Below are 22,436 nucleotides of genomic sequence, written 5' to 3' on the forward strand. Positions count from 1 at the left end.
TAGTAAGGGTGCTGGAGGTAAACGTTTTGTCTGGGCTGACGTTATCCGCCTGATAGTCAGGGACCCGAACCTTGGATTAACCACTAAGGAGGCTGTCCTATCAGCAGGTGCAAAGTACTGGGGCTGCTGTATTGCCATTTGGTGAATGGAATCTGGACCATGCAGTAGCTTCTGGTGGGGCCTCTCGATGCCATACTAGTGGGTAATTGTTACGGCTTTACCTTATCATGTGGTACAAAAAAAAAAAAAAAATTCTTCGTTTCTTTTTCTCTCTTAGTTTCCCCTCTCTGTCCTGCTCTAAGTAAATCTGTCGACCTAGTCCACAAATTCCAAAATTTCATCATGACAAGTTTCAAGAAAAAATACTCGATTAAACCCGGTTCTCCAACTTCCAACGTAGACCCCTACTACCATGTCTCCTTCTCCAACATCAGGGGTCTACGTTCTAACCTTCCAGAGGTTGAAACCCAATTACAGGAGACTAAACCAGACCTTTTATTTTTAAGTGAAACTGGCATTGGACAGGCTATTTCCCTTGATGAGTTTGCAATTACAGGATACTCTAACTTAACTTCTAAATCTGACCCCCAAGATCGCCATGGGCATGGAATATGTGCCTATATTAAAGATAGCTTTCCATGTGGGAGGGACATCTCCAGGGAAGATCCTAACTTACCTTATATGTGCTTCCGGGTTGCTTTAGCTCACACTACTGCATTTATATTTACTCTCTATCGCCCCCACAACAGCGGAGTTACTATCTTTCAAAGCATATCTGAGAAAATTGACCAAGTCCTTTCTACTTATCCTTCAGCTAACATTCACGTATGTGGAGACTTCAATGTTCACAACGTCGAATGGTTGACCCACTCAAACAAGACCGATGATGAGGGGAGGTTCTGTCATGATTTCTCCATTGCCTATGACCTCACTCAGATTGTTCAGGAACCTACCCGTGTGCCCGATAATGACGGCCAGTATGCGAGCCTACTAGACCTTTTTCTCACAACTTGCCCTGAACTATGTTCAGTTTCTGTTCTGTCGCCTCTTGGATCTTCCGACCACTCTGTTGTATCAATTAAGATAAAAATGAAATGTAATAAGTCCCCAGACGTACCTCTTCATCGTACAGTATACCGATACACTAAGGCTGACTGGGATAGCTTCCGTACATTTATATCTGATCTACCTCTGCATTCCATGTTTAAAAAGGATGTGTCCTCTATAGTATTAGACCTAACTGAATGGTTAATTGTAGGTATTGACCATTTCATACCCTCTAAAAAGTTTCAGCAAAAACCTAACAGCCAGCCATGGTTCTCTCCAGAATGTGCTGCTGCCATTGCGCACAGAAATCACTTTTTCCACTGCTTCAAACGTAATAGATGTATGGAAACTAAAGCCGTTTTCAGGACTGCCAGCAACCATTGTAAGAAAGTAATAAGGAACGCAAGAGAGTTGTATGCTCAATCTGTTAAGTCCAAAGTAGCTGAGCAGCGGCTTGGTTCCCACCAGTTTTGGCAAATAGCAAACAGAATCCTGAACAGAAGCGTGTGCTCCATCCCAACTATTATCAATGGATCTGAGGTAATCTCGTCAGCATCAGACAAAGCCAAACTCTTTGTCAAGAACTTTGCAGCTAATTCTACCCTTTGCGACCAAGACCACCAACCCCCAATATTTCCTCTTGTATCAGAAAACACGCTATGTGATATACGTATATCTGTACGTGATGTTGCCAAGCTAATCAAAAACCTTGATTCCAGTAAAGCAACTGGCCCTGATGGTATTCCAATTATAGTACTCAAAAAACTTCAACCTGAACTAGCGCCCATACTTACAAAACTGTTTAAACGTTGTCTTAAGGAGAATAGTTTCCCATCTCCCTGGAAAATCTCATCAGTATGCCCTGTATTTAAGAATTCAGGTGATCGCTCATCCCCCTCTCAGTACAGGCCAATAAGTCTCCTGTGCGTCATGAGTAAGTTGCTAGAATCTGTATTAAATACAGAAGTAATCAAACATCTCAACAAAAATAACCTTCTTAGTGACACTCAATATGGTTTCCGTTCTGCTAGATCTACAGCAGATGTCCTTACAGTTATATCGCATAGGATTAGCAAATCTCTCGACGGTGGCAATCTTTCTAGGGCAATTGCTCTTGACATATCTAAGGCCTTTGATAGGGTATGGCATAAAGGTTTACTTCATAAGATCGCTAGCTATGGTATAGCTGGAAAAGTCTTCTCAATTATTAAATCATTTCTTTCTGATAGATTCATAAGAGTAGTAGTTGAGGGGCAAAAATCAGAAGCTCACAATATTAATGCCGGTGTCCCTCAGGGATCCATCCTGGGCCCAACTCTTTTCCTGATCTACATTAATGATCTTCCAAATCATATCCTTACATCATTTGTAGACATTTATGCTGACGACACTACCATTTATGGTACCACATCTAAGACAGTAAACGAGCAAGTTCTCTCCAATTCTCTCTCCTCTGATCTTGAGCACGTAGTACAATGGGGAAAGGAGTGGCTGGTTACTTTTAATGCATCTAAAACCAAGCTTCTCTCTTTACATCATCAACATTCTAATTCACATTTGTCATCAATTGAAATGAATGGCTCTCGTCTTCAGGAGGCCTCAAGTTTTGACAAGCTTCTGGGCTTGACCATTACTCCTGATCTTAAATGGAACACGTATATCAAATCTGTTGCCAAGGCCGCTGGAAAAATGGTGGGATCTTTCTATCGATCCAGTAGATATCTCACTGCTGATGCTATTCTCTATCTATATAAGAGCCAGGTACGTCCAAGGATGGAATACTGTTGCCACATCTGGGCAGGAGCTGCTAGAAAGAACTTGTCCTGCCTTGATAGAGTTCAAAATAGACTTCGTAGCCTCGTAGGAGATGTCCTTTTCTCCTCCTTGCAACCTCTATCTCACAGAAGAGATGTTGCGAGTTTGTCTCTGATGTATCGTTATTTTCATGGAAAGTGTTCAACTGAGCTTCAATCTATGGTCCCCCCTCGCCAAACTTTCACAAGAAACACTCGTCTAGCTGTAAACACTATCAATAATCTCCCCCACTCTTTATCTGTGCCTAAACCTAAACGTAGATTCCATGAACAAAGCTTCTTTCTTAGAACTGCACGCCTGTGGAATTGTCTTCCGTTTTCCTGCTTTCCGGCTGACTACAATATGGTTTTGTTCAAGTCTAAAGTAAATAAGTTCTTGATGAGCCGTTCCATATAAGTTATTAAATTTACCAAATTTTCATTACTAATGATTACTATATTGACCAACTTCTACTGTACACTCTTTAACCCTTATCCTTGAGTGGCCTCTGGGCCTTGATAATGTGGTGATGCCTTTGTAAAAAAAAAAAAAAAAAAAAAAAAAAATAAACATTACTGAATATAAATAAATATATGTGAATATAAATATATGTGAATATAAATAAAGTAAAAAGACGTTACTGAATATAAATAAATACAAGTGAATATAAATATAGATATGTAAATATAAATAAATATATGTAAATATAAATAAATATATGTAAATATAAATAAATATATGTGAATATACATAAAGTAAATAGACATTACTGAATATAAATAAATATATGTGAATATAAATAAATATATGTGAATATAAACAAAGTAAATAGACATTACTGAATATAAATAAATATATGTGAATATAAATAAATATATGTGAATATAAATGTTATGTTACGAAGCGTATGGTGACAAGCAAAAAGAATAGACAACACAGGATTAAGATTTGAACGAACTCAACAATTTATTTTCTAATAAATAACACAGAATAATAACGAGCTGTCCTTGGGGTGAAGATGGCAGATTGTTGTTAGTTGTTGTTATTGTGGTTATAAGGCACGACGAAACCTTCGTTTGTAATAGTAGTAGCAGCAGTGCTGGTCTGGTTATAATCGTGTGTCAATAGCGATAGTTGTTGTTGTTAGAAGGCGCGACGAAGCCTTCGTTGGTAATGGTAGTAGCAGCAGTGCTGGTTATAATCGTGTGTCAATAGCGATAGTTGTTGTTGATAGAAGGCGCGACGTAGCCTTCGTTGGTAATGGTAGTAGCAGCAGTGCTGGTTATAATCGTGTGTCAATAGCGATAGTTGTTGTTGTTAGAAGGCGCGACGAAGCTTTCGTTGGTAATGGTAGTAGCAGCAGTGCTGGTTATGATCGTGTGTCAATAGCGATAGTTGTTGTTGTTAGAAGGCGCGACGAAGCCTTCGTTGGTAATGGTAGTAGCAGCAGTGCTGGTTATGATCGTGTGTCAATAGCGATAGTTGTTGTTGTTAGAAGGCGCGACGAAGCCTTCGTTGGTAATGGTAGTAGCAGCAGTGCTGGTTATAAGAGTGTGTCAATAGCGATAGTTGTTGTTGTTAGAAGGCGCGCCGAAGCCTTCGTTGTAGTAGTAGTAGCATTGGTCGCGACAGCCGTAGCGTTGTGGTGATGGCGAGGCTGGTGGTCCTTCTGCTGTCTTTTCCTTGGCTTCGCTAGATATAGCAAGCACGCGGACGTAGTTGTAGACAAACGGTTAGTGATGAAGAAATTGCCTCCATGTCGAGAAAACTGTGTTTCTTTTGGGTTGTTGTTTTTGCTACGGTGTGTAAGGCATCTAAGCGTTTTGCCCGTAATTTTGTGGAGATAACCATGATCATGTGCCTCGACTTTGGTGCCATGGTAGCGATCGTAGCGTGAATCCCTACGTAGTCAGTTTCTCCCCAAAGCGGTCAGGAATCATGAAACTTGAGTGGTGGTCGTCACGGTGACACGTGGCAGACAGTATGACGGCGTCCCCAAGTCAAAACGAGATCTAAATCATAACATCATAACAGCTCCCCCAGATCTCATTTTGGCTTGAATTGTCCAGTGCGGTCATAGTTGCATGTGTGAATGGAATCAACCCATGATGAAATCCTTAAACCGTTTAGGAAGCTGGCCTCGTGTTGACCGATTCCGAATCAGGTCCGATCTGTATCCGGACGGTAGTCGAGGGGTTTCTACGTATATGGGGTCCTGCAACGCTCTGTGTGCCCCTGCCTTGGGTGGAAGCGTTGTCTCTTCGGTAGATTGACGAGTTGGGTAGGGTAGAGGAGGTAGATTGGGGGACAAATGTTTTGGACGTGGTATTAATCGGCGGACATGTGCCCGGTGAACCCATTCACTCTGGCCATCATCATTTTTTATCTGGATCACCATGCTGTTGGTCTTGGCCACTTCGAAGGTACCGATCCAGGGTAGGTGAGATGCGTGAGCAATAGCTGATTGAGGCCGGTGGATTAGTACCTTGTCACCGACTTGTATTGGTTCCTTATTCATGTCCTTGTCTAAATTTGGGTCTTGGGCGTGGTCAGCTTCATTGTTGGCCAGCGCGACGTGTCGATGAACTTGTCTTAACAGGGCATTGACCTGCATGCCGTAAGCCGTGGGGCTGGGGTTTGTGATACTGTTGTCGGGTAATCTTGGCAAACCAATGTTGGGCTGCCGACCAGTGATTATATAGTGTGGTGACGCTCCAGTGGCACTGTTGATGGTAGCATTCATTGATGAGATGACGGATTCGAGGACGTCGGTCCACTCACAGTCTCTATCTTCGCACAGCATGTATATGGCGTTTTTCATCGTGCGATGCTGTCGTTCAATGTTACCTGAGCTTTGTGGTCGCCAGGCACAATGTAATTCCTGCGTGATTGATGTGAGTTGGCAAAAGATCCTGTATACCTCCCCCGTGAAGTGGGTTCCGCGATCGGATGAAACAATGCGTGGTATTTCCCGGTGTCGAAGGAAGAAACTGTAAATTCCACGGACAGCATCGATCGCACGATCTCTGGAACACGGCACAGCCGTAAGGTGTCTACTGAAACTGTCCAGCATGGTTAGGATGTAGCGTTTCCCCTTTGAAATTGGCATCGTGACGAAATCAATGTAGATGATTTCGAACGGTCTTTCTCCACGTTTGCAGTGCCCGGTGGGCCAGACCTTACGTTTGCCATAGTTACCCTTCCGCTTGGCACATGTTTCGCAGGAGTTGACATACGTCCTGATGTCATGCTCCTTGCATTCCCACCAGTAGCCGGATAGATGTTCGCGCATGCGGGCGATACCTGAATGATTGATGCAGTCATGGGCCTGATGCAGGTACTTGGGACGGAGTTTGTATGGTACGACCAGTTTTGGGGAATGATTGTTGTCCCTAATCATCAAGACAGATGTGCCGGGCTCCAGGTAGAACTGGTGGATGTATTTGTTGAGTATGGGGGCCCGATGGTCATCGGGGTCGATGTTACAGTTTTTGCTGGAGTTATTCGTCTGGAGGGTTTTGATGATTCTCGACAGTGTGTTGTCTGTGCATTGCTCAGCAGCGATATTGATATGGTCACAATTGTATTTTGTGGGGATGGTCGATGAAGAGTGATAGGCAAAGAACGCATCCACAATATTCTTGTGGTGGCGGGTGTTCTGAGGTGTGTGTGCTTCGGGGATGAGCATTGATCCATCAATTTCGTCCATACACCAGGATGGGATGTAAATACGTAGGTCCGAACCCTGGATTCTGAATGTTTTGCCTGCAGGGTTGGCGTCAGCTGGTGTGTTATTTTTTCTTTGGCCATGACTTCTGCTGAGCATGTCGGCCCAGACATTGGATTCGCCCTCCACAAATTCCAGGACGAATTTATAGCATGCGATCTCTTCCTGCCATCTGCGGATTTTGGCATTGTTGAATACCCGCTGATCCAGATAGGTTAGTGATCTGTGGTCGGTGAAGATGACGAAGGGGCGGCTGTGTAGGAAGTAGTCGAATTTTGCTATGGCCCACTTTATTGCGTATGCCTCGCGTTCAGTTGTGGACCAGTTTTGTTCCGTGGTGTTAAATATGTGTGAAGCGACTGCTATGATCTTCTTCTTTCCCCTGTCATCTTCTTGCATTAGGATGGCCCCACATGCGGTGTCACTCGCATCAGTGGTGAGCGTGAAGAGTTGATCAAAATCAGGGAATGAAATGACAGGAGGCGAGGACAGTCGTTTCTTTATCTTATTAAAGGCCTTGTCCGCCTGCTCAGTCCATGCAAATGGTTTGCCAGCCCTATTCAGTTCATGGATGGGGGTCATGATGCTGGAAAATGTGTCCGACCTGATTTGTTCCTGTACCCGTGTCTCCAGGAATTGCCGTATCCACACTAAACGACCTATGAGGCCTTGCAGTTCCTTTTTTGTTGTTGGAGGCTTCATTTCCATGATGGCGCGGACGTATTCGGGGTCGGCCTTGAAACCCTTGCTATTTACGATGCGACCGAGGAATTTTGCTTCGTTCGCGAGGAAGGTACATTTATCCGGATTCAATTTTAGTCCAAATTTACGTAGGGCGGTGAATAGTTGCTCCAGTGCCAGTATGTATCCTTCAAATGTTTTGGCGTGGACTAGGTTGTCGTCAATGTACGAGGATATGTTGGTGCGAGATGTAACAGTGGCCAAGGCTTCAGCTATGCAGCGGGAGAAGATTTGTCCGGCAGATGTGAGACCAAAGGCGAGTTGTGTGTATTGGTAGCATTTGCCCTTCCATGTGAATGCAGTTTTGTGTCGATCACGCTCGTCGATAGCGATCTGCCAATAGCCACTGCGAAGATCAAGGGATGCAAAATATTTATTTCCTTCGCCGATTCTGTGGAACAGGTGGTCAATCGTAGGTATGGGGTAGGGGTCGAGATCGACTAGGACCTTGTTGAGTGTTGCTTTGAAGTTGGCAACTACCCGGATTGCCCCGTTCTTCTTGCGAACGGCAAATACAGGGCTATTAAAACCCTTGGGGTCCTTGCATGGTTCGATGATCTCTCTGGCGGCCATGTGCATGATTTCAGCATCGACGTCGGCCTCGAGAGCCTGGGCGATTGGGTGTTGCTTCTGACAGCGGGATTGGCCATTGGTTGGTATTCGAACTGGTCTGATGAAGGTACCCTTTTCTCCCTTTTCGGTACCCATGATGTCGGCGAAGCGGATGATTAAGTCTGCTGTGGCCTCCAGTTCGTCGCGGTTTGGATGGTTGGGCAATGCCACACCCACATTACTCTGTAGCCAGTGTAGTTTTTCATTTAGTGTCTTGGGGCTGGGCTGTGTGAGTCTAGTGGAATGATCGATGGTGTGGGCTCCAAATGTGGTATCATCAGCTGGTATCTTCTGTGTAAGAGCTGGTAGTATTGCTGCCGTGTGAGTTATCGGAGTGGACGCGAGCGTGCGTCTGAATTCGATCGTTGATTTTTGGTGGTCGATTGTGTAGGAGTCTAGTGTGCTGTGACCAAGGATGCTTTGGCCGATCAGGATTGGAGATATAGCGGATGTTATCAGCATGTTGATCCCGTCGAACCTGGGTGAATCGTGGTTGCCGATGGCGATGCCACAATTAAGTTCGCCAAGGATATGGATGCTGCCGTTTATGCCTCTCACATGCACGTTGGATGGCGTTATTCGACGTCTGACCTCTTCAGGTATTCGAGACACTGGCATAATGCAAGTGGAGCAGCCTGAGTCCAACATAGATATGTCCGAGAACGTAGCTCCCTCGATCATGAAATGTGTGTTGACGAAAGGTGACTTCTGCGCCGAGTGTTGATGAAAGTTAAATATGTGATGGTGAGTCTGTTGGACCACGGGGTGAGCCATCACATCTCGCCTGGTCCGTATTGAAAATCCTCGGCCATGGTAGTGGGGAGAGTATCTTCCGGTGGCATATCCTTGTCGTCTGTTGCGATATATGCCTGGGCACGAGGTGGGTGCCGGTACCGACAGTTGCGTCCATGGAAGCATGCATAGCCTTTCATGTAGTTTTGGCAGATCTCAGCATCCTGATTGTGTTCATCATCCCTGCGCATCTGAAAATGGCCGCGAGTGCCAGTGGGGTTGGTGTTGCGCAGTGTTGTGGTATCTTTCCTTGCCTGTGGGCGGAGAGTTTGCCTGTTCACATTGTGTTCAGTTCGCCTGGTCCTTTGATCAGATCGTTGTGGCCTGTTTGCGTAGTACGCGATGGGACTATCATTGATTTCATCGTCCGTTTTGACACCACAGTCGATGTACCGCTGTACATCACTAGCTATCCCACCCGCCGTATAATGCTTATCCATTGTTTTGACGATGTGTGGGTATAAGCTCGGTGTCCAGGCTTTCACCTTCTCACTCATTAGCATTGCACCCACGAGAGAGAAGACAGTATCTGCAGGTATTTCCCGTGAGTGGTCCGACTTAAATTTTGCCTTTATGTGTACTGCAGCCTCTCTAATCGTGTTTTCCAGTCGGCCGGCGAAATCTGTCAATCTCTCCCCATCTCGACGCTGCAAATCCCAAGCCCGGCTGAGGTGCTGGAAGTTTGTCATTTGGCTGCCGTGGGTCGTTATGAGGTATGCTTTGAGTTGCTCGAAGGTAGATGTGTCGTGTTGGGAGTCCGTCATTTGCTGGAATATCCCTTCGTTCAGAAGCTGTTTGCAGATTCTGACAAACTCTTTTTCGATACTAGGGTGTGTACTGATTTCCGGCTTGACATGTATCATGTATGTTTTGTTTACATCCGTGATGAAGCGGTTAACATCGTTCCCGGGGTTGAACTTTTTTATGTCCTTTACCGAATCGTGTATGGCCTGTAATCTGATCATCAGATTGTAGTCGTTATTATCGGCTTTGGGCGTGTCGTTTAAGGTGGTCGATTTGAGGGTGGAGAGCATAATCTCTAGGTCCGCTTTTATTTCGAGGATAAGGGCCTCGTCTGGTCGTGATGTACTCGATTTTAGCTGGAGGAGTGCCGATTTCTGGTCTCTGATAAAACTGAGAAGTTCGTTACGGGTGCACCCTGAGTAGTCCATTCTACCTGTCGCACGCTTCTGACACCAGTTGTTATGTTACGAAGCGTATGGTGACAAGCAAAAAGAATAGACAACACAGGATTAAGATTTGAACGAACTCAACAATTTATTTTCTAATAAATAATACAGAATAATAACGAGCTGTCCTTGGGGTGAAGATGGCAGATTGTTGTTAGTTGTTGTTATTGTGGTTATAAGGCACGACGAAACCTTCGTTTGTAATAGTAGTAGCAGCAGTGCTGGTCTGGTTATAATCGTGTGTCAATAGCGATAGTTGTTGTTGTTAGAAGGCGCGACGAAGCCTTCGTTGGTAATGGTAGTAGCAGCAGTGCTGGTTATAATCGTGTGTCAATAGCGATAGTTGTTGTTGTTAGAAGGCGCGACGAAGCTTTCGTTGGTAATGGTAGTAGCAGCAGTGCTGGTTATAATCGTGTGTCAATAGCGATAGTTGTTGTTGTTAGAAGGCGCGACGAAGCCTTCGTTGGTAATGGTAGTAGCAGCAGTGCTGGTTATGATCGTGTGTCAATAGCGATAGTTGTTGTTGTTAGAAGGCGCGACGTAGCCTTCGTTGGTAATGGTAGTAGCAGCAGTGCTGGTTATAATCGTGTGTCAATAGCGATAGTTGTTGTTGTTAGAAGGCGCGACGAAGCCTTCGTTGGTAATGGTAGTAGCAGCAGTGCTGGTTATAATCGTGTGTCAATAGCAATAGTTGTTGTTGTTAGAAGGCGCGCTGAAGCCTTCGTTGTAGTAGTAGTAGCATTGGTCGCGACAGCCGTAGCGTTGTGGGGATGGCGAGGCTGGTGGTCCTTCTGCTGTCTTTTCCTTGGCTTCGCTAGATATAGCAAGCACGCGGACGTAGTTGTAGACAAACGGTTAGTGATGAAGAAATTGCCTCCATGTCGAGAAAACTGTGTTTCTTTTGGGTTGTTGTTTTCGCTACGGTGTGTAAGGCATCTAAGCGTTTTGCCCGTAATTTTGTGGAGGTAACCATGATCATGTGCCTCGACTTTGGTGCCATGGTAGCGATCGTAGCGTGAATCCCTACGTAGTCAGTTTCTCCCCAAAGCGGTCAGGAATCATGAAACTTGAGTGGTGGTCGTCACGGTGACACGTGGCAGACAGTATGACGGCGTCCCCAAGTCAAAACGATATCTAAATCATAACATCATAACATAAACAAAGTAAATAGACATTACTGAATATAAATAAATATATGTGAATATAAATAAATATATGTGAATATAAACAAAGTAAATAGACATTACTGAATATAAGTAAATATATGTGAATATAAATAAAGTAAATAGACATTACTGAATATAAATAAATATATGTGAACATAAATATATGTGAATATCAATAAAGTAAATAGACATTACTGAATATAAATAAATATATGTGAATATAAATAAATATATGTGAATATAAATAAATATATGTGAATATAAACAAAGTAAATAGACATTACTGAGTATAAATAAATATATGTTAATATAAATAAAGTAAATAGACATTACTGAATATACATAAATATATGTGAATATAAATAAATATATGTGAATATAAATAAAGTAAATAGACATTACTGAATATAAATAAATATATGTGAATATAAATAAATATATGTGAATATAAATAAATATATGTGAATATAAACAAAGTAAATAGACTACTGAGTATAAATAAATATATGTTAATATAAATAAAGTAAATAGACATTACTGAATATAAATAAATATATGTGAATATAAATAAATGTATGTGAATATAAATAAATATATGTGAATATAAATAAATGTATGTGAATATAAATAAATATATGTGAATATAAACAAAGTAAATAGACATTACTGAATATAAATAAATATATGTGAATATAAATAAAGTAAATAGACATTACTGAATATAAATAAATATATGTGAATATAAATAAATATATGTGAATATAAATAAATATATGTGAATATAAATAAAGTAAATAGACATTACTGAATATCAATAAATATATGTGAATATAAATAAATATATGTGAATATAAATAAAGTAAATAGACATTACTGAATATGAATAAATATATGTGAATATAAAAAAATATATGTGAATATAAACAAAGTAAAAAGACATTACTGAATATAAATAAAAATATGTGAATATAAATAAATATATGTGAATATAAATACAGTAAATAGACATTACTGAACATAAATAAATATATGTGAATATTAATAAATATATGTGAACATAAATAAAGTAAATAGACATTACGTAATATAAATAAATATATGTGAATATAAACAAATATATGTGAATATAAATAAAGTAAATAGGCATTACTGAATATAAATAAATATATGTGAATATAAATAAATATATGTGAATATAAATAAACTAAATAGACATTGCTGAATATAAATAAATATATGTGAATATGAATGAATATATGTGAATATAAACAAAGTAAATAGACATTACTGAATATAAATAAATATATGTGAATATGAATAAATATATGTGAATATAAACAAAGTAAATAGACATTACTGAATATAAATAAATATATGTGAATATAAATAAAGTAAATAGACATTACTGAATATAAATAAATATATGTGAATATAAATAAATATATATGAATATAAATAAAGTAAATAAACATTACTGAATATAAATAAATATATGTGAATATATATATATGTGAATATAAATAAAGTAAAAAGACGTTACTGAATATAAATAAATACAAGTGAATATAAATAAATATATGTAAATATAAATAAATATATGTAAATATAAATAAATATATGTAAATATAAATAAATATATGTGAATATACATAAAGTAAATAGACATTACTGAATATAAATAAATATATGTGAATATAAATAAATATATGTGAATATAAACAAAGTAAATAGACATTACTGAATATAAATAAATATATGTGAATATGAATAAATATATGTGATTATAAATAAAGTAAATAGACATTACTGAACATAAATAAATATATGTGAATATTAATAAATATATGTGAATATAAATAAAGTAAATAGACATTACGTAATATAAATAAATATATGTGAATATAAACAAATATATGTGAATATAAATAAAGTAAATAGGCATTACTGAATATAAATACATATATGTGAATATAAATATATGTGAATATAAATAAACTAAATAGACATTGCTGAATATAAATAAATATATGTGAATATGAATAAATATATGTGAATATAAACAAAGTAAATAGACATTACTGAATATAAATAAATATATGTGAATATGAATAAATATATGTGAATATAAACAAAGTAAATAGACATTACTGAATATAAATAAATATATGTGAATATAAATAAAGTAAATAGACATTACTGAATATAAATAAATATATGTGAATAGAAATAAATATATATGAATATAAATAAAGTAAATAAACATTACTGAATATAAATAAATATATGTGAATATAAATATATGTGAATATAAATAAAGTAAAAAGACGTTACTGAATATAAATAAATACAAGTGAATATAAATAAATATATGTAAATATAAATAAATATATGTAAATATAAATAAATATATGTAAATATAAATAAATATATGTGAATATAAATAAATATATGTGAATATAAACAAAGTAAATAGACATTACTGAATATAAATAAAAATATGTGAATATAAATAAATATATGTGAATATAAATACAGTAAATAGACATTACTGAACATAAATAAATATATGTGAATATTAATAAATATATGTGAATATAAATAAAGTAAATAGACATTACGTAATATAAATAAATATATGTGAATATAAACAAATATATGTGAATATAAATAAAGTAAATAGGCATTACTGAATATAAATAAATATATGTGAATATAAATAAATATATGTGAATATAAATAAACTAAATAGACATTGCTGAATATAAATAAATATATGTGAATATGAATGAATATATGTGAATATAAACAAAGTAAATAGACATTACTGAATATAAATAAATATATGTGAATATGAATAAATATATGTGAATATAAACAAAGTAAATAGACATTACTGAATATAAATAAATATATGTGAATATAAATAAAGTAAATAGACATTACTGAATATAAATAAATATATGTGAATATAAATAAATATATATGAATATAAATAAAGTAAATAAACATTACTGAATATAAATAAATATATGTGAATATATATATATGTGAATATAAATAAAGTAAAAAGACGTTACTGAATATAGATAAATACAAGTGAATATAAATAAATATATGTAAATATAAATAAATATATGTAAATATAAATAAATATATGTAAATATAAATAAATATATGTGAATATATATAAAGTAAATAGACATTACTGAATATAAATAAATATATGTGAATATAAATAAATATATGTGAATATAAACAAAGTAAATAGACATTACTGAATATAAATAAATATATGTGAATATGAATAAATATATGTGATTATAAATAAAGTAAATAGACATTACTGAACATAAATAAATATATGTGAATATTAATAAATATATGTGAATATAAATAAAGTAAATAGACATTACGTAATATAAATAAATATATGTGAATATAAACAAATATATGTGAATAAAAATAAAGTAAATAGGCATTACTGAATATAAATACATATATGTGAATATAAATATATGTGAATATAAATAAACTAAATAGACATTGCTGAATATAAATAAATATATGTGAATATGAATAAATATATGTGAATATAAACAAAGTAAATAGACATTACTGAATATAAATAAATATATGGGAATATGAATAAATATATGTGAATATAAACAAAGTAAATAGACATTACTGAATATAAATAAATATATGTGAATATAAATAAAGTAAATAGACATTACTGAATATAAATAAATATATGTGAATAGAAATAAATATATATGAATATAAATAAAGTAAATAAACATTACTGAATATAAATAAATATATGTGAATATAAATATATGTGAATATAAATAAAGTAAAAAGACGTTACTGAATATAAATAAATACAAGTGAATATAAATAAATATATGTAAATATAAATAAATATATGTAAATATAAATAAATATATGTAAATATAAATAAATATATGTGAATATAAATAAATATATGTGAATATAAACAAAGTAAATAGACATTACTGAATATAAATAAATATATGTGAATATAAATAAATATATGTGAATATAAACAAAGTAAATAGACATTACTGAATATAAATAAATATATGTGAATATAAATAAATATATGTGAATATAAACAAAGTAAATAGACATTACTGAATATAAGTAAATATATGTGAATATAAATAAAGTAAATAGACATTACTGAATATAAATAAATATATGTGAACATAAATATATGTGAATATCAATAAAGTAAATTGACATTACTGAATATAAATAAATATATGTGAATATGAATAAATATATGTGAATATAAATAAAGTAAATAGACATTACTGAATATAAATAAATATATGTGAATATAAATGAATATATGTGAATATAAATAAAGTAAATACACATTACTGAATATAAATAAATATATGTGAATATAAATAAATATATGTGAATATAAACAAAGTAAATAGACATTACTGAATATAAATAAATATATGTGAATATAAACAAATATATGTGAATATAAATAAACTAAATAGACATTACTGAATATAAGTAAATATATGTGAATATAAATAAAGTAAATAGACATTACTGAATATAAATAAATATATGTGAATATAAATATATTTGAATATCAATAAAGTAAATAGACATTACTGAATATAAATAAATATATGTGAATATGAATAAATATATGTGAATATAAATAAAGTAAATAGACATTACTGAATATAAATAAATACATGTGAATATAAATGAATATATGTGATTATAAATAAAGTAAATACACATTACTGAATATAAATAAATATATGTGAATATAAATAAATATATGTGAATATAAATAAAGTAAATAGACATTACTGAATATAAATAAATATATGTGAATATAAATAAATATATGTGAATATAAATAAATATATGTGAATATAAACAAAGTAAATAGACATTACTGAGTATAAATAAATATATGTTAATATAAATAAAGTAAATAGACATTACTGAATATAAATAAATATATGTGAATATAAATAAATGTATGTGAATATAAATAAATATATGTGAATATAAAGAAATGTATGTGAATATAAATAAATGTATGTGAATATAAATACATATATGTGAATATAAACAAAGTAAATAGACATTACTGAATCTAAATAAATATATGTGAATATAAATAAAGTAAATAGACATTACTGAATATAAATAAATATATGTGAATATAAATAAATATATGTGAATATAAATAAATATATGTGAATATAAATAAAGTAAATAGACATTACTGAATATAAATAAATATATGTGAATATTAATAAATATATGTGAATATAAATAAAGTAAATAGACATTACTGAATATTAATAAATATATGTGAATATAAAAAAATATATGTGAATATAAACAAAGTAAATAGACATTACTGAATATAAATAAATATATGTGAATATAAATAAATATATATGAATATAAATAAAGTAAATAGACATTACTGAACATAAATAAATATATGTGAATATTAATAAATATATGTGAATATAAATAAAGTAAATAGACATTACGTAATATAAATAAATATATGTTAATATAAACAAATATATGTGAATATAAATAAAGTAAATAGACATTACTGAATAGAAATAAATATATGTGAATATAAATAAATATATGTGAATATAAATAAAGTAAATAGACATTGCTGAATATAAATAAATATATGTGAATATGAATAAATATATGTGAATATAAACAAAGTAAATAGACATTACTGAATATAAATAAATATATGTGAATATAAATAAAGTAAATAGACATTACTGAATATAAATAAATATATGTGAATATAAATAAATATATGTGAATATAAATAAATATATGTGAATATAAATAAAGTAAATAGACATTACTGAATATAAATAAATATATGTGAATATTAATAAATATATGTGAATATAAATAAAGTAAATAGACATTACTGAATATTAATAAATATATGTGAATATAAAAAAATATATGTGAATATAAACAAAGTAAATAGACATTACTGAATATAAATAAATATATGTGAATATAAATAAATATATGTGAATATAAATAAAGTAAATAGACATTACTGAACATAAATAAATATATGTGAATATTAATAAATATATGTGAATATAAATAAAGTAAATAGACATTACGTAATATAAATAAATATATGTTAATATAAACAAATATATGTGAATATAAATAAAGTAAATAGACATTACTGAATAGAAATAAATATATGTGAATATAAATAAATATATGTGAATATAAATAAAGTAAATAGACATTGCTGAATATAAATAAATATATGTGAATATGAATAAATATATGTGAATATAAACAAAGTAAATAGACATTACTGAATATAAATAAATATATGTGAATATAAATAAAGTAAATAGACATTACTGAATATAAATAAATATATGTGAATATAAATAAATATATGTGAATATAAATAAAGTAAATAGACATTACTGAATATAAATAAATATATGTGAATATAAATATATGTGAATATAAATCAAGTAAAAAGACGTTACTGAATATAAATAAATACAAGTGAATATAAATAAATATATGTAAATATAAATAAATATATGTAAATATAAATAAATATATGTGAATATAAATAAAGTAAATAGACATTACTGAATATAAATAAATATATGTGAATATAAATAAATATATGTGAATATAAATAAAGTAAATACACATTACTGAATATAAGTAAATATATGTGAATATAAATAAAGTAAATAGACATTACTGAATATAAATAAATATATGTGAATATAAATAAATATATGTGAATATAAACAAAGTAAATAGACATTACTGAATATAAATAAATATATGTGAATATAAATAAAGTAAATAGACATTACTGAATATAAATAAATATATGTGAATATAAATATATGTGAATATAAATCAAGTAAAAAGACGTTACTGAATATAAATAAATACAAGTGAATATAAATAAATATATGTAAATATAAATAAATATATGTAAATATAAATAAATATATGTGAATATAAATAAAGTAAATAGACATTACTGAATATAAATAAATATATGTGAATATAAATAAATATATGTGAATATAAATAAAGTAAATACACATTACTGAATATAAGTAAATATATGTGAATATAAATAAAGTAAATAGACATTACTGAATATAAATAAATATATGTGAATATAAATAAATATATGTGAATATAAACAAAGTAAATAGACATTACTGAATATAAATAAATATATGTGAATATAAATAAAGTAAATAGACATTACTGAATATAAATAAATATATGTGAATATAAATATATGTGAATATCAATAAAGTAAATAGACATTACTGAATATAAATAAATATATGTGAATATAAATAAATATATGTGAATATAAATAAACTAAATAGACATTACTGAATATAAGTAAATATATGTGAATATAAATATAGTAAATAGACATTACTGAATATAAATAAATATATGTGAATATAAATAAATATATGTGAATATAAACAAAGTAAATAGACATTACTGAATATAAATAAATATATGTGAATATAAATAAAGTAAATTGACATTACTGAATATAAATAAATATATGTGAATATAAATATATGTGAATATCATTAAAGTAAATAGACATTACTGAATATAAATAAATACAAGTGAATATAAATAAATATATGTAAATATAAATAAATATATGTAAATATAAATAAATATATGTGAATATAAATAAAGTAAAGACATTACTGAATATAAATAAAAATATGTGAATATAAATAAATATATGTGAATATAAATAAAGTAAATAGACATTACTGAATATAAATAAATATATGTGAATATAAATAAATATATGTGAATATAAATAAAGTAAATACACATTACTGAATATAAATAAATATATGTGAATATAAATAAATATATGTGAATATAAACAAAGTAAATAGACATTACTGAATATAAATAAATATATGTGAATATAAATAAATATATGTGAATATAAATAAAGTAAATAGACATTATTGAATATAAATAAATATATGTGAATATAAATAAATATATGTGAATATAAATAAAGTAAATAGACATTACTGAATATAAATAAATATATATGAATATAAATAAATATATGTCAATATAAATAAAGTAAATACACATTACTGAATATAAATAAATATATGTGAATATAAATAAATATATGTGAATATAAACAAAGTAAATAGACATTACTGAATATAAATAAATATATGTTAATATAAATAAATATATGTGAATATAAATAAAGTAAATAGACATTATTGAATATAAATAAATATATGTGAATATAAATAAATATATGTGAATATAAATAAAGTAAATAGACAATTCTTAATATAAATACATATATGTGAATATAAACAAAGTAAATAGACATTACTGAATATAAATAAATATATGTGAATATAAATAAATATATGTGAATATAAACAAAGTAAGTAGACATTACTGAATATAAATAAAACCACAGTTTATAGACAAAATTAAATTTTATTCATTAACATTTTGGATGATACACGGATTTCAACATTTCTCGAACAATCCAGTGCTATTGTATAGAATAATGTTGGGGCCTTTTGTGACACAAATAAAGCAAAAGTATGTAATGTCTTTATAAAAACTCACACTCAATCATTTCAATAATGTGATTTGAATATTTGACACTAACACAGCCAATAATTTGGTCAGTCTTTGTGACGACACATTGCCTCTGCTATTACAACATAATTCTGAAACCAAAAATCTCAAATGATTGGACAGTTTTTTAAAAAATGTTATTACAACAGTGATTACATAACAAATTGTCATTCTTTCACAAAACAATGCCGTAAAGAGTAAAGCGTTTAAAAGAAACTTGAACAAATGAACAATTTTTTTGCATAAAACCAGAATAATTTGATGGTGCATTTCAATATTTATCAAAGCTGATTCTCTGATTTCTACATCCGATCTTGAGATTTTTTATTGAAAGTGTTTTCAATTGAACCACTTTTTATCCATTTTTTGATGTTCATCATTGTTTTTAAATTATCATTCAAATTCGATCCACAGAGGCGAGTTGAGAATAGTGAACAACGATGGCAAAGCATGAAGTATTCGAGTAGAAAATGATGAATGTAGATAACGTTTTGAATCTTCAGTTTTTGATAAAAGTTAACCCGAATTAGACTCGAGTAATAGCAAAAATTATTTGTTAAAAAAATATTAAGACTTTTTTTTCTCAGCATTTGTTGTCGATGATAAATGTGTTCAAAACTGCTGAAAGGTGTTAGGGGCAGAATATATGAATAGAATAACTGTGCCTATTGGAATATGATCTACTAAAATGAAGAATAAAATGTTATTAATAGATAAAAATTGCAAGAAAAAGTAGTGAAATTATCAAGAAAGTATCGTTGTGATTATTGTTTGCTTTGTTGTTTTTCCATTCAGTAAAAAGATTTGGTGGTCTTTTCATTCTGTTTAGTCTGTTGTATGTGATTGAAGACATTCCTTCGCATGTAGAGAATGGTGGGTCAATATCCAGGTTTCTCAAAGATTGACAGTCCTGACTCTTAGCAATTTCATGCTGTGGACAGTTTAATTGTTCAAAAGTCAAACGGCCGAGTGTATAATTGAGTAACATTTGAGGTCCAAGACAAAGATTATTCCCCACAGTCGTGTTTTCAACCATCAAGTTCAAATACTTCAACAAACTCCATCTTTGATTGATGGGAATTTTTATTAACCAGGACAGGGCACAATCACACCACATTTTGTTTACAGAAATATCTACCTGATCAAAGACAACAGCTAAAGAGTCATTATTTTGGCAACCAATAGTTGTGAATGTGTTGTTTTGAATGTTCATCTTGATTCCAGTTATTTCGTTCAAAGCAAGAGTATTGATACTGGAAAAAATGCTGTCTCGGATTTCTAGATTTCTGACATTATGCAACGAGAAAAGAGCATGAGTTGGCAATTCAGTGCTAACAAAAATCTGCTGTAGATCAAAGCGAGTAATATTTTCAAAATTATAAAATGCATATTCATGGATTTTATGAATTTTGCTTTTGTAAAAGCTAAACCCGCTTACATTGTGCAGATTACTAAAAGCATAACTTTCAATCTCATCAATAACAGATTCCCTTAAAGTGAAACTCTGAATATTGAGACCTTGAAATGTACAAGACTTAATGATGCGGATGTTTGCACTTTTAATGTATAGTTGCATCAAGTGTTTGAACTGGTTGAAGTAGTCCGTTGGTAAAGATGGCAAATTTAAGTTGATGAGCTGCAAAATAAAAAAAAAAGTTATTAGAATTTGACCAATCATGGTCCAAAAATAAATATTATTTGATACATTTTACATTTTTGTGCATCAACTTGATAAATAATTTGCTCTCAATCTTTTTTTTGAGAGTGGGGGTAATTTCAAGCAGTTTGGAATGTAAATTTATATACGTACTCAAAAAATGAATGTGCAGACTTCAATCAAAATATAAAAGGTGTTTTTACCAGTTATCATTTAACAGCTGTTTTGATGGAGGTTAGACAGCAATCATCCATGTTGCTAATTGGTAGCCACTCATGATTCCAATAACCAAACATGTATATTAGACATTCTTTCTTGATTGATAAGGGTAAATGTCAAGTTGGTCATTTTGTTGTAAAAGGGTAACATGACCAAGGTAATGATGTCATCTAGTGTAACATGACCAAGGTAATGATGTCTTCTAGTGTAACATGACCAAGGTAATGATGTCTTCTAGTGTAACATGACCAAGGTAATGATGTCTTCTAGTGTAACATGACCAAAGTAATGATATCTTCTAGTGTAACATGACCAAGGTAATGATGTCATCTAGTGTAACATGACCAAGGTAATGATGTCTTCTAGTGTAACATGACCAAGGTAATGATGTCTTCTAGTGTAACATGACCAAGGTAATGATGTCTTCTAGTGTAACATGACCAAGGTAATGATGTCTTCTAGTGTAACATGACCAAAGTAATGATGTCATCTAGTGTAACATGACCAAGGTAATGATGTCATCTAGTGTAACATGACCAAGGTAATGATGTCTTCTAGTGTAACATGACCAAGGTAATGATGTCTTCTAGTGTAACATGACCAAGGTAATGATGTCTTCTAGTGTAACATGACCAAGGTAATGATGTCTTCTAGTGTAACATGACCAAGGTAATGATGTCTTCTAGTGTAACATGACCAAGGTAATGATGTCTTCTAGTGTAACATGACCAAGGTAATGATGTCTTCTAGTGTAACAT

The 22,436-nt window shown here is 31.6% G+C and overlaps 1 protein-coding gene across 1 annotated transcript in view; it reads right to left on the reverse strand.

Moving 5' to 3' along the window:
- Window positions 1-19,646: 19,646 nt before the first annotated feature.
- The window catches only part of LOC145247254 (uncharacterized), a 73,148-nt gene continuing 70,358 nt past the window's right edge, over window positions 19,647-22,436 (reverse strand). Inside the window, exon 3 of the mRNA XM_080108867.1 lies at window positions 19,647-21,438. Coding sequence (XP_079964993.1) covers window positions 20,509-21,438 — 930 coding nt within the window. The 3' untranslated portion in view covers window positions 19,647-20,508. The remainder of the gene's footprint in view (window positions 21,439-22,436) is intronic.

This window comes from Euprymna scolopes, chromosome 25 (genome assembly GCF_053919585.1).
Source record: "Euprymna scolopes isolate OS-2025 chromosome 25, ASM5391958v1, whole genome shotgun sequence".
In the NCBI taxonomy this organism is placed as follows: domain Eukaryota; kingdom Metazoa; phylum Mollusca; class Cephalopoda; order Sepiida; family Sepiolidae; genus Euprymna; species Euprymna scolopes.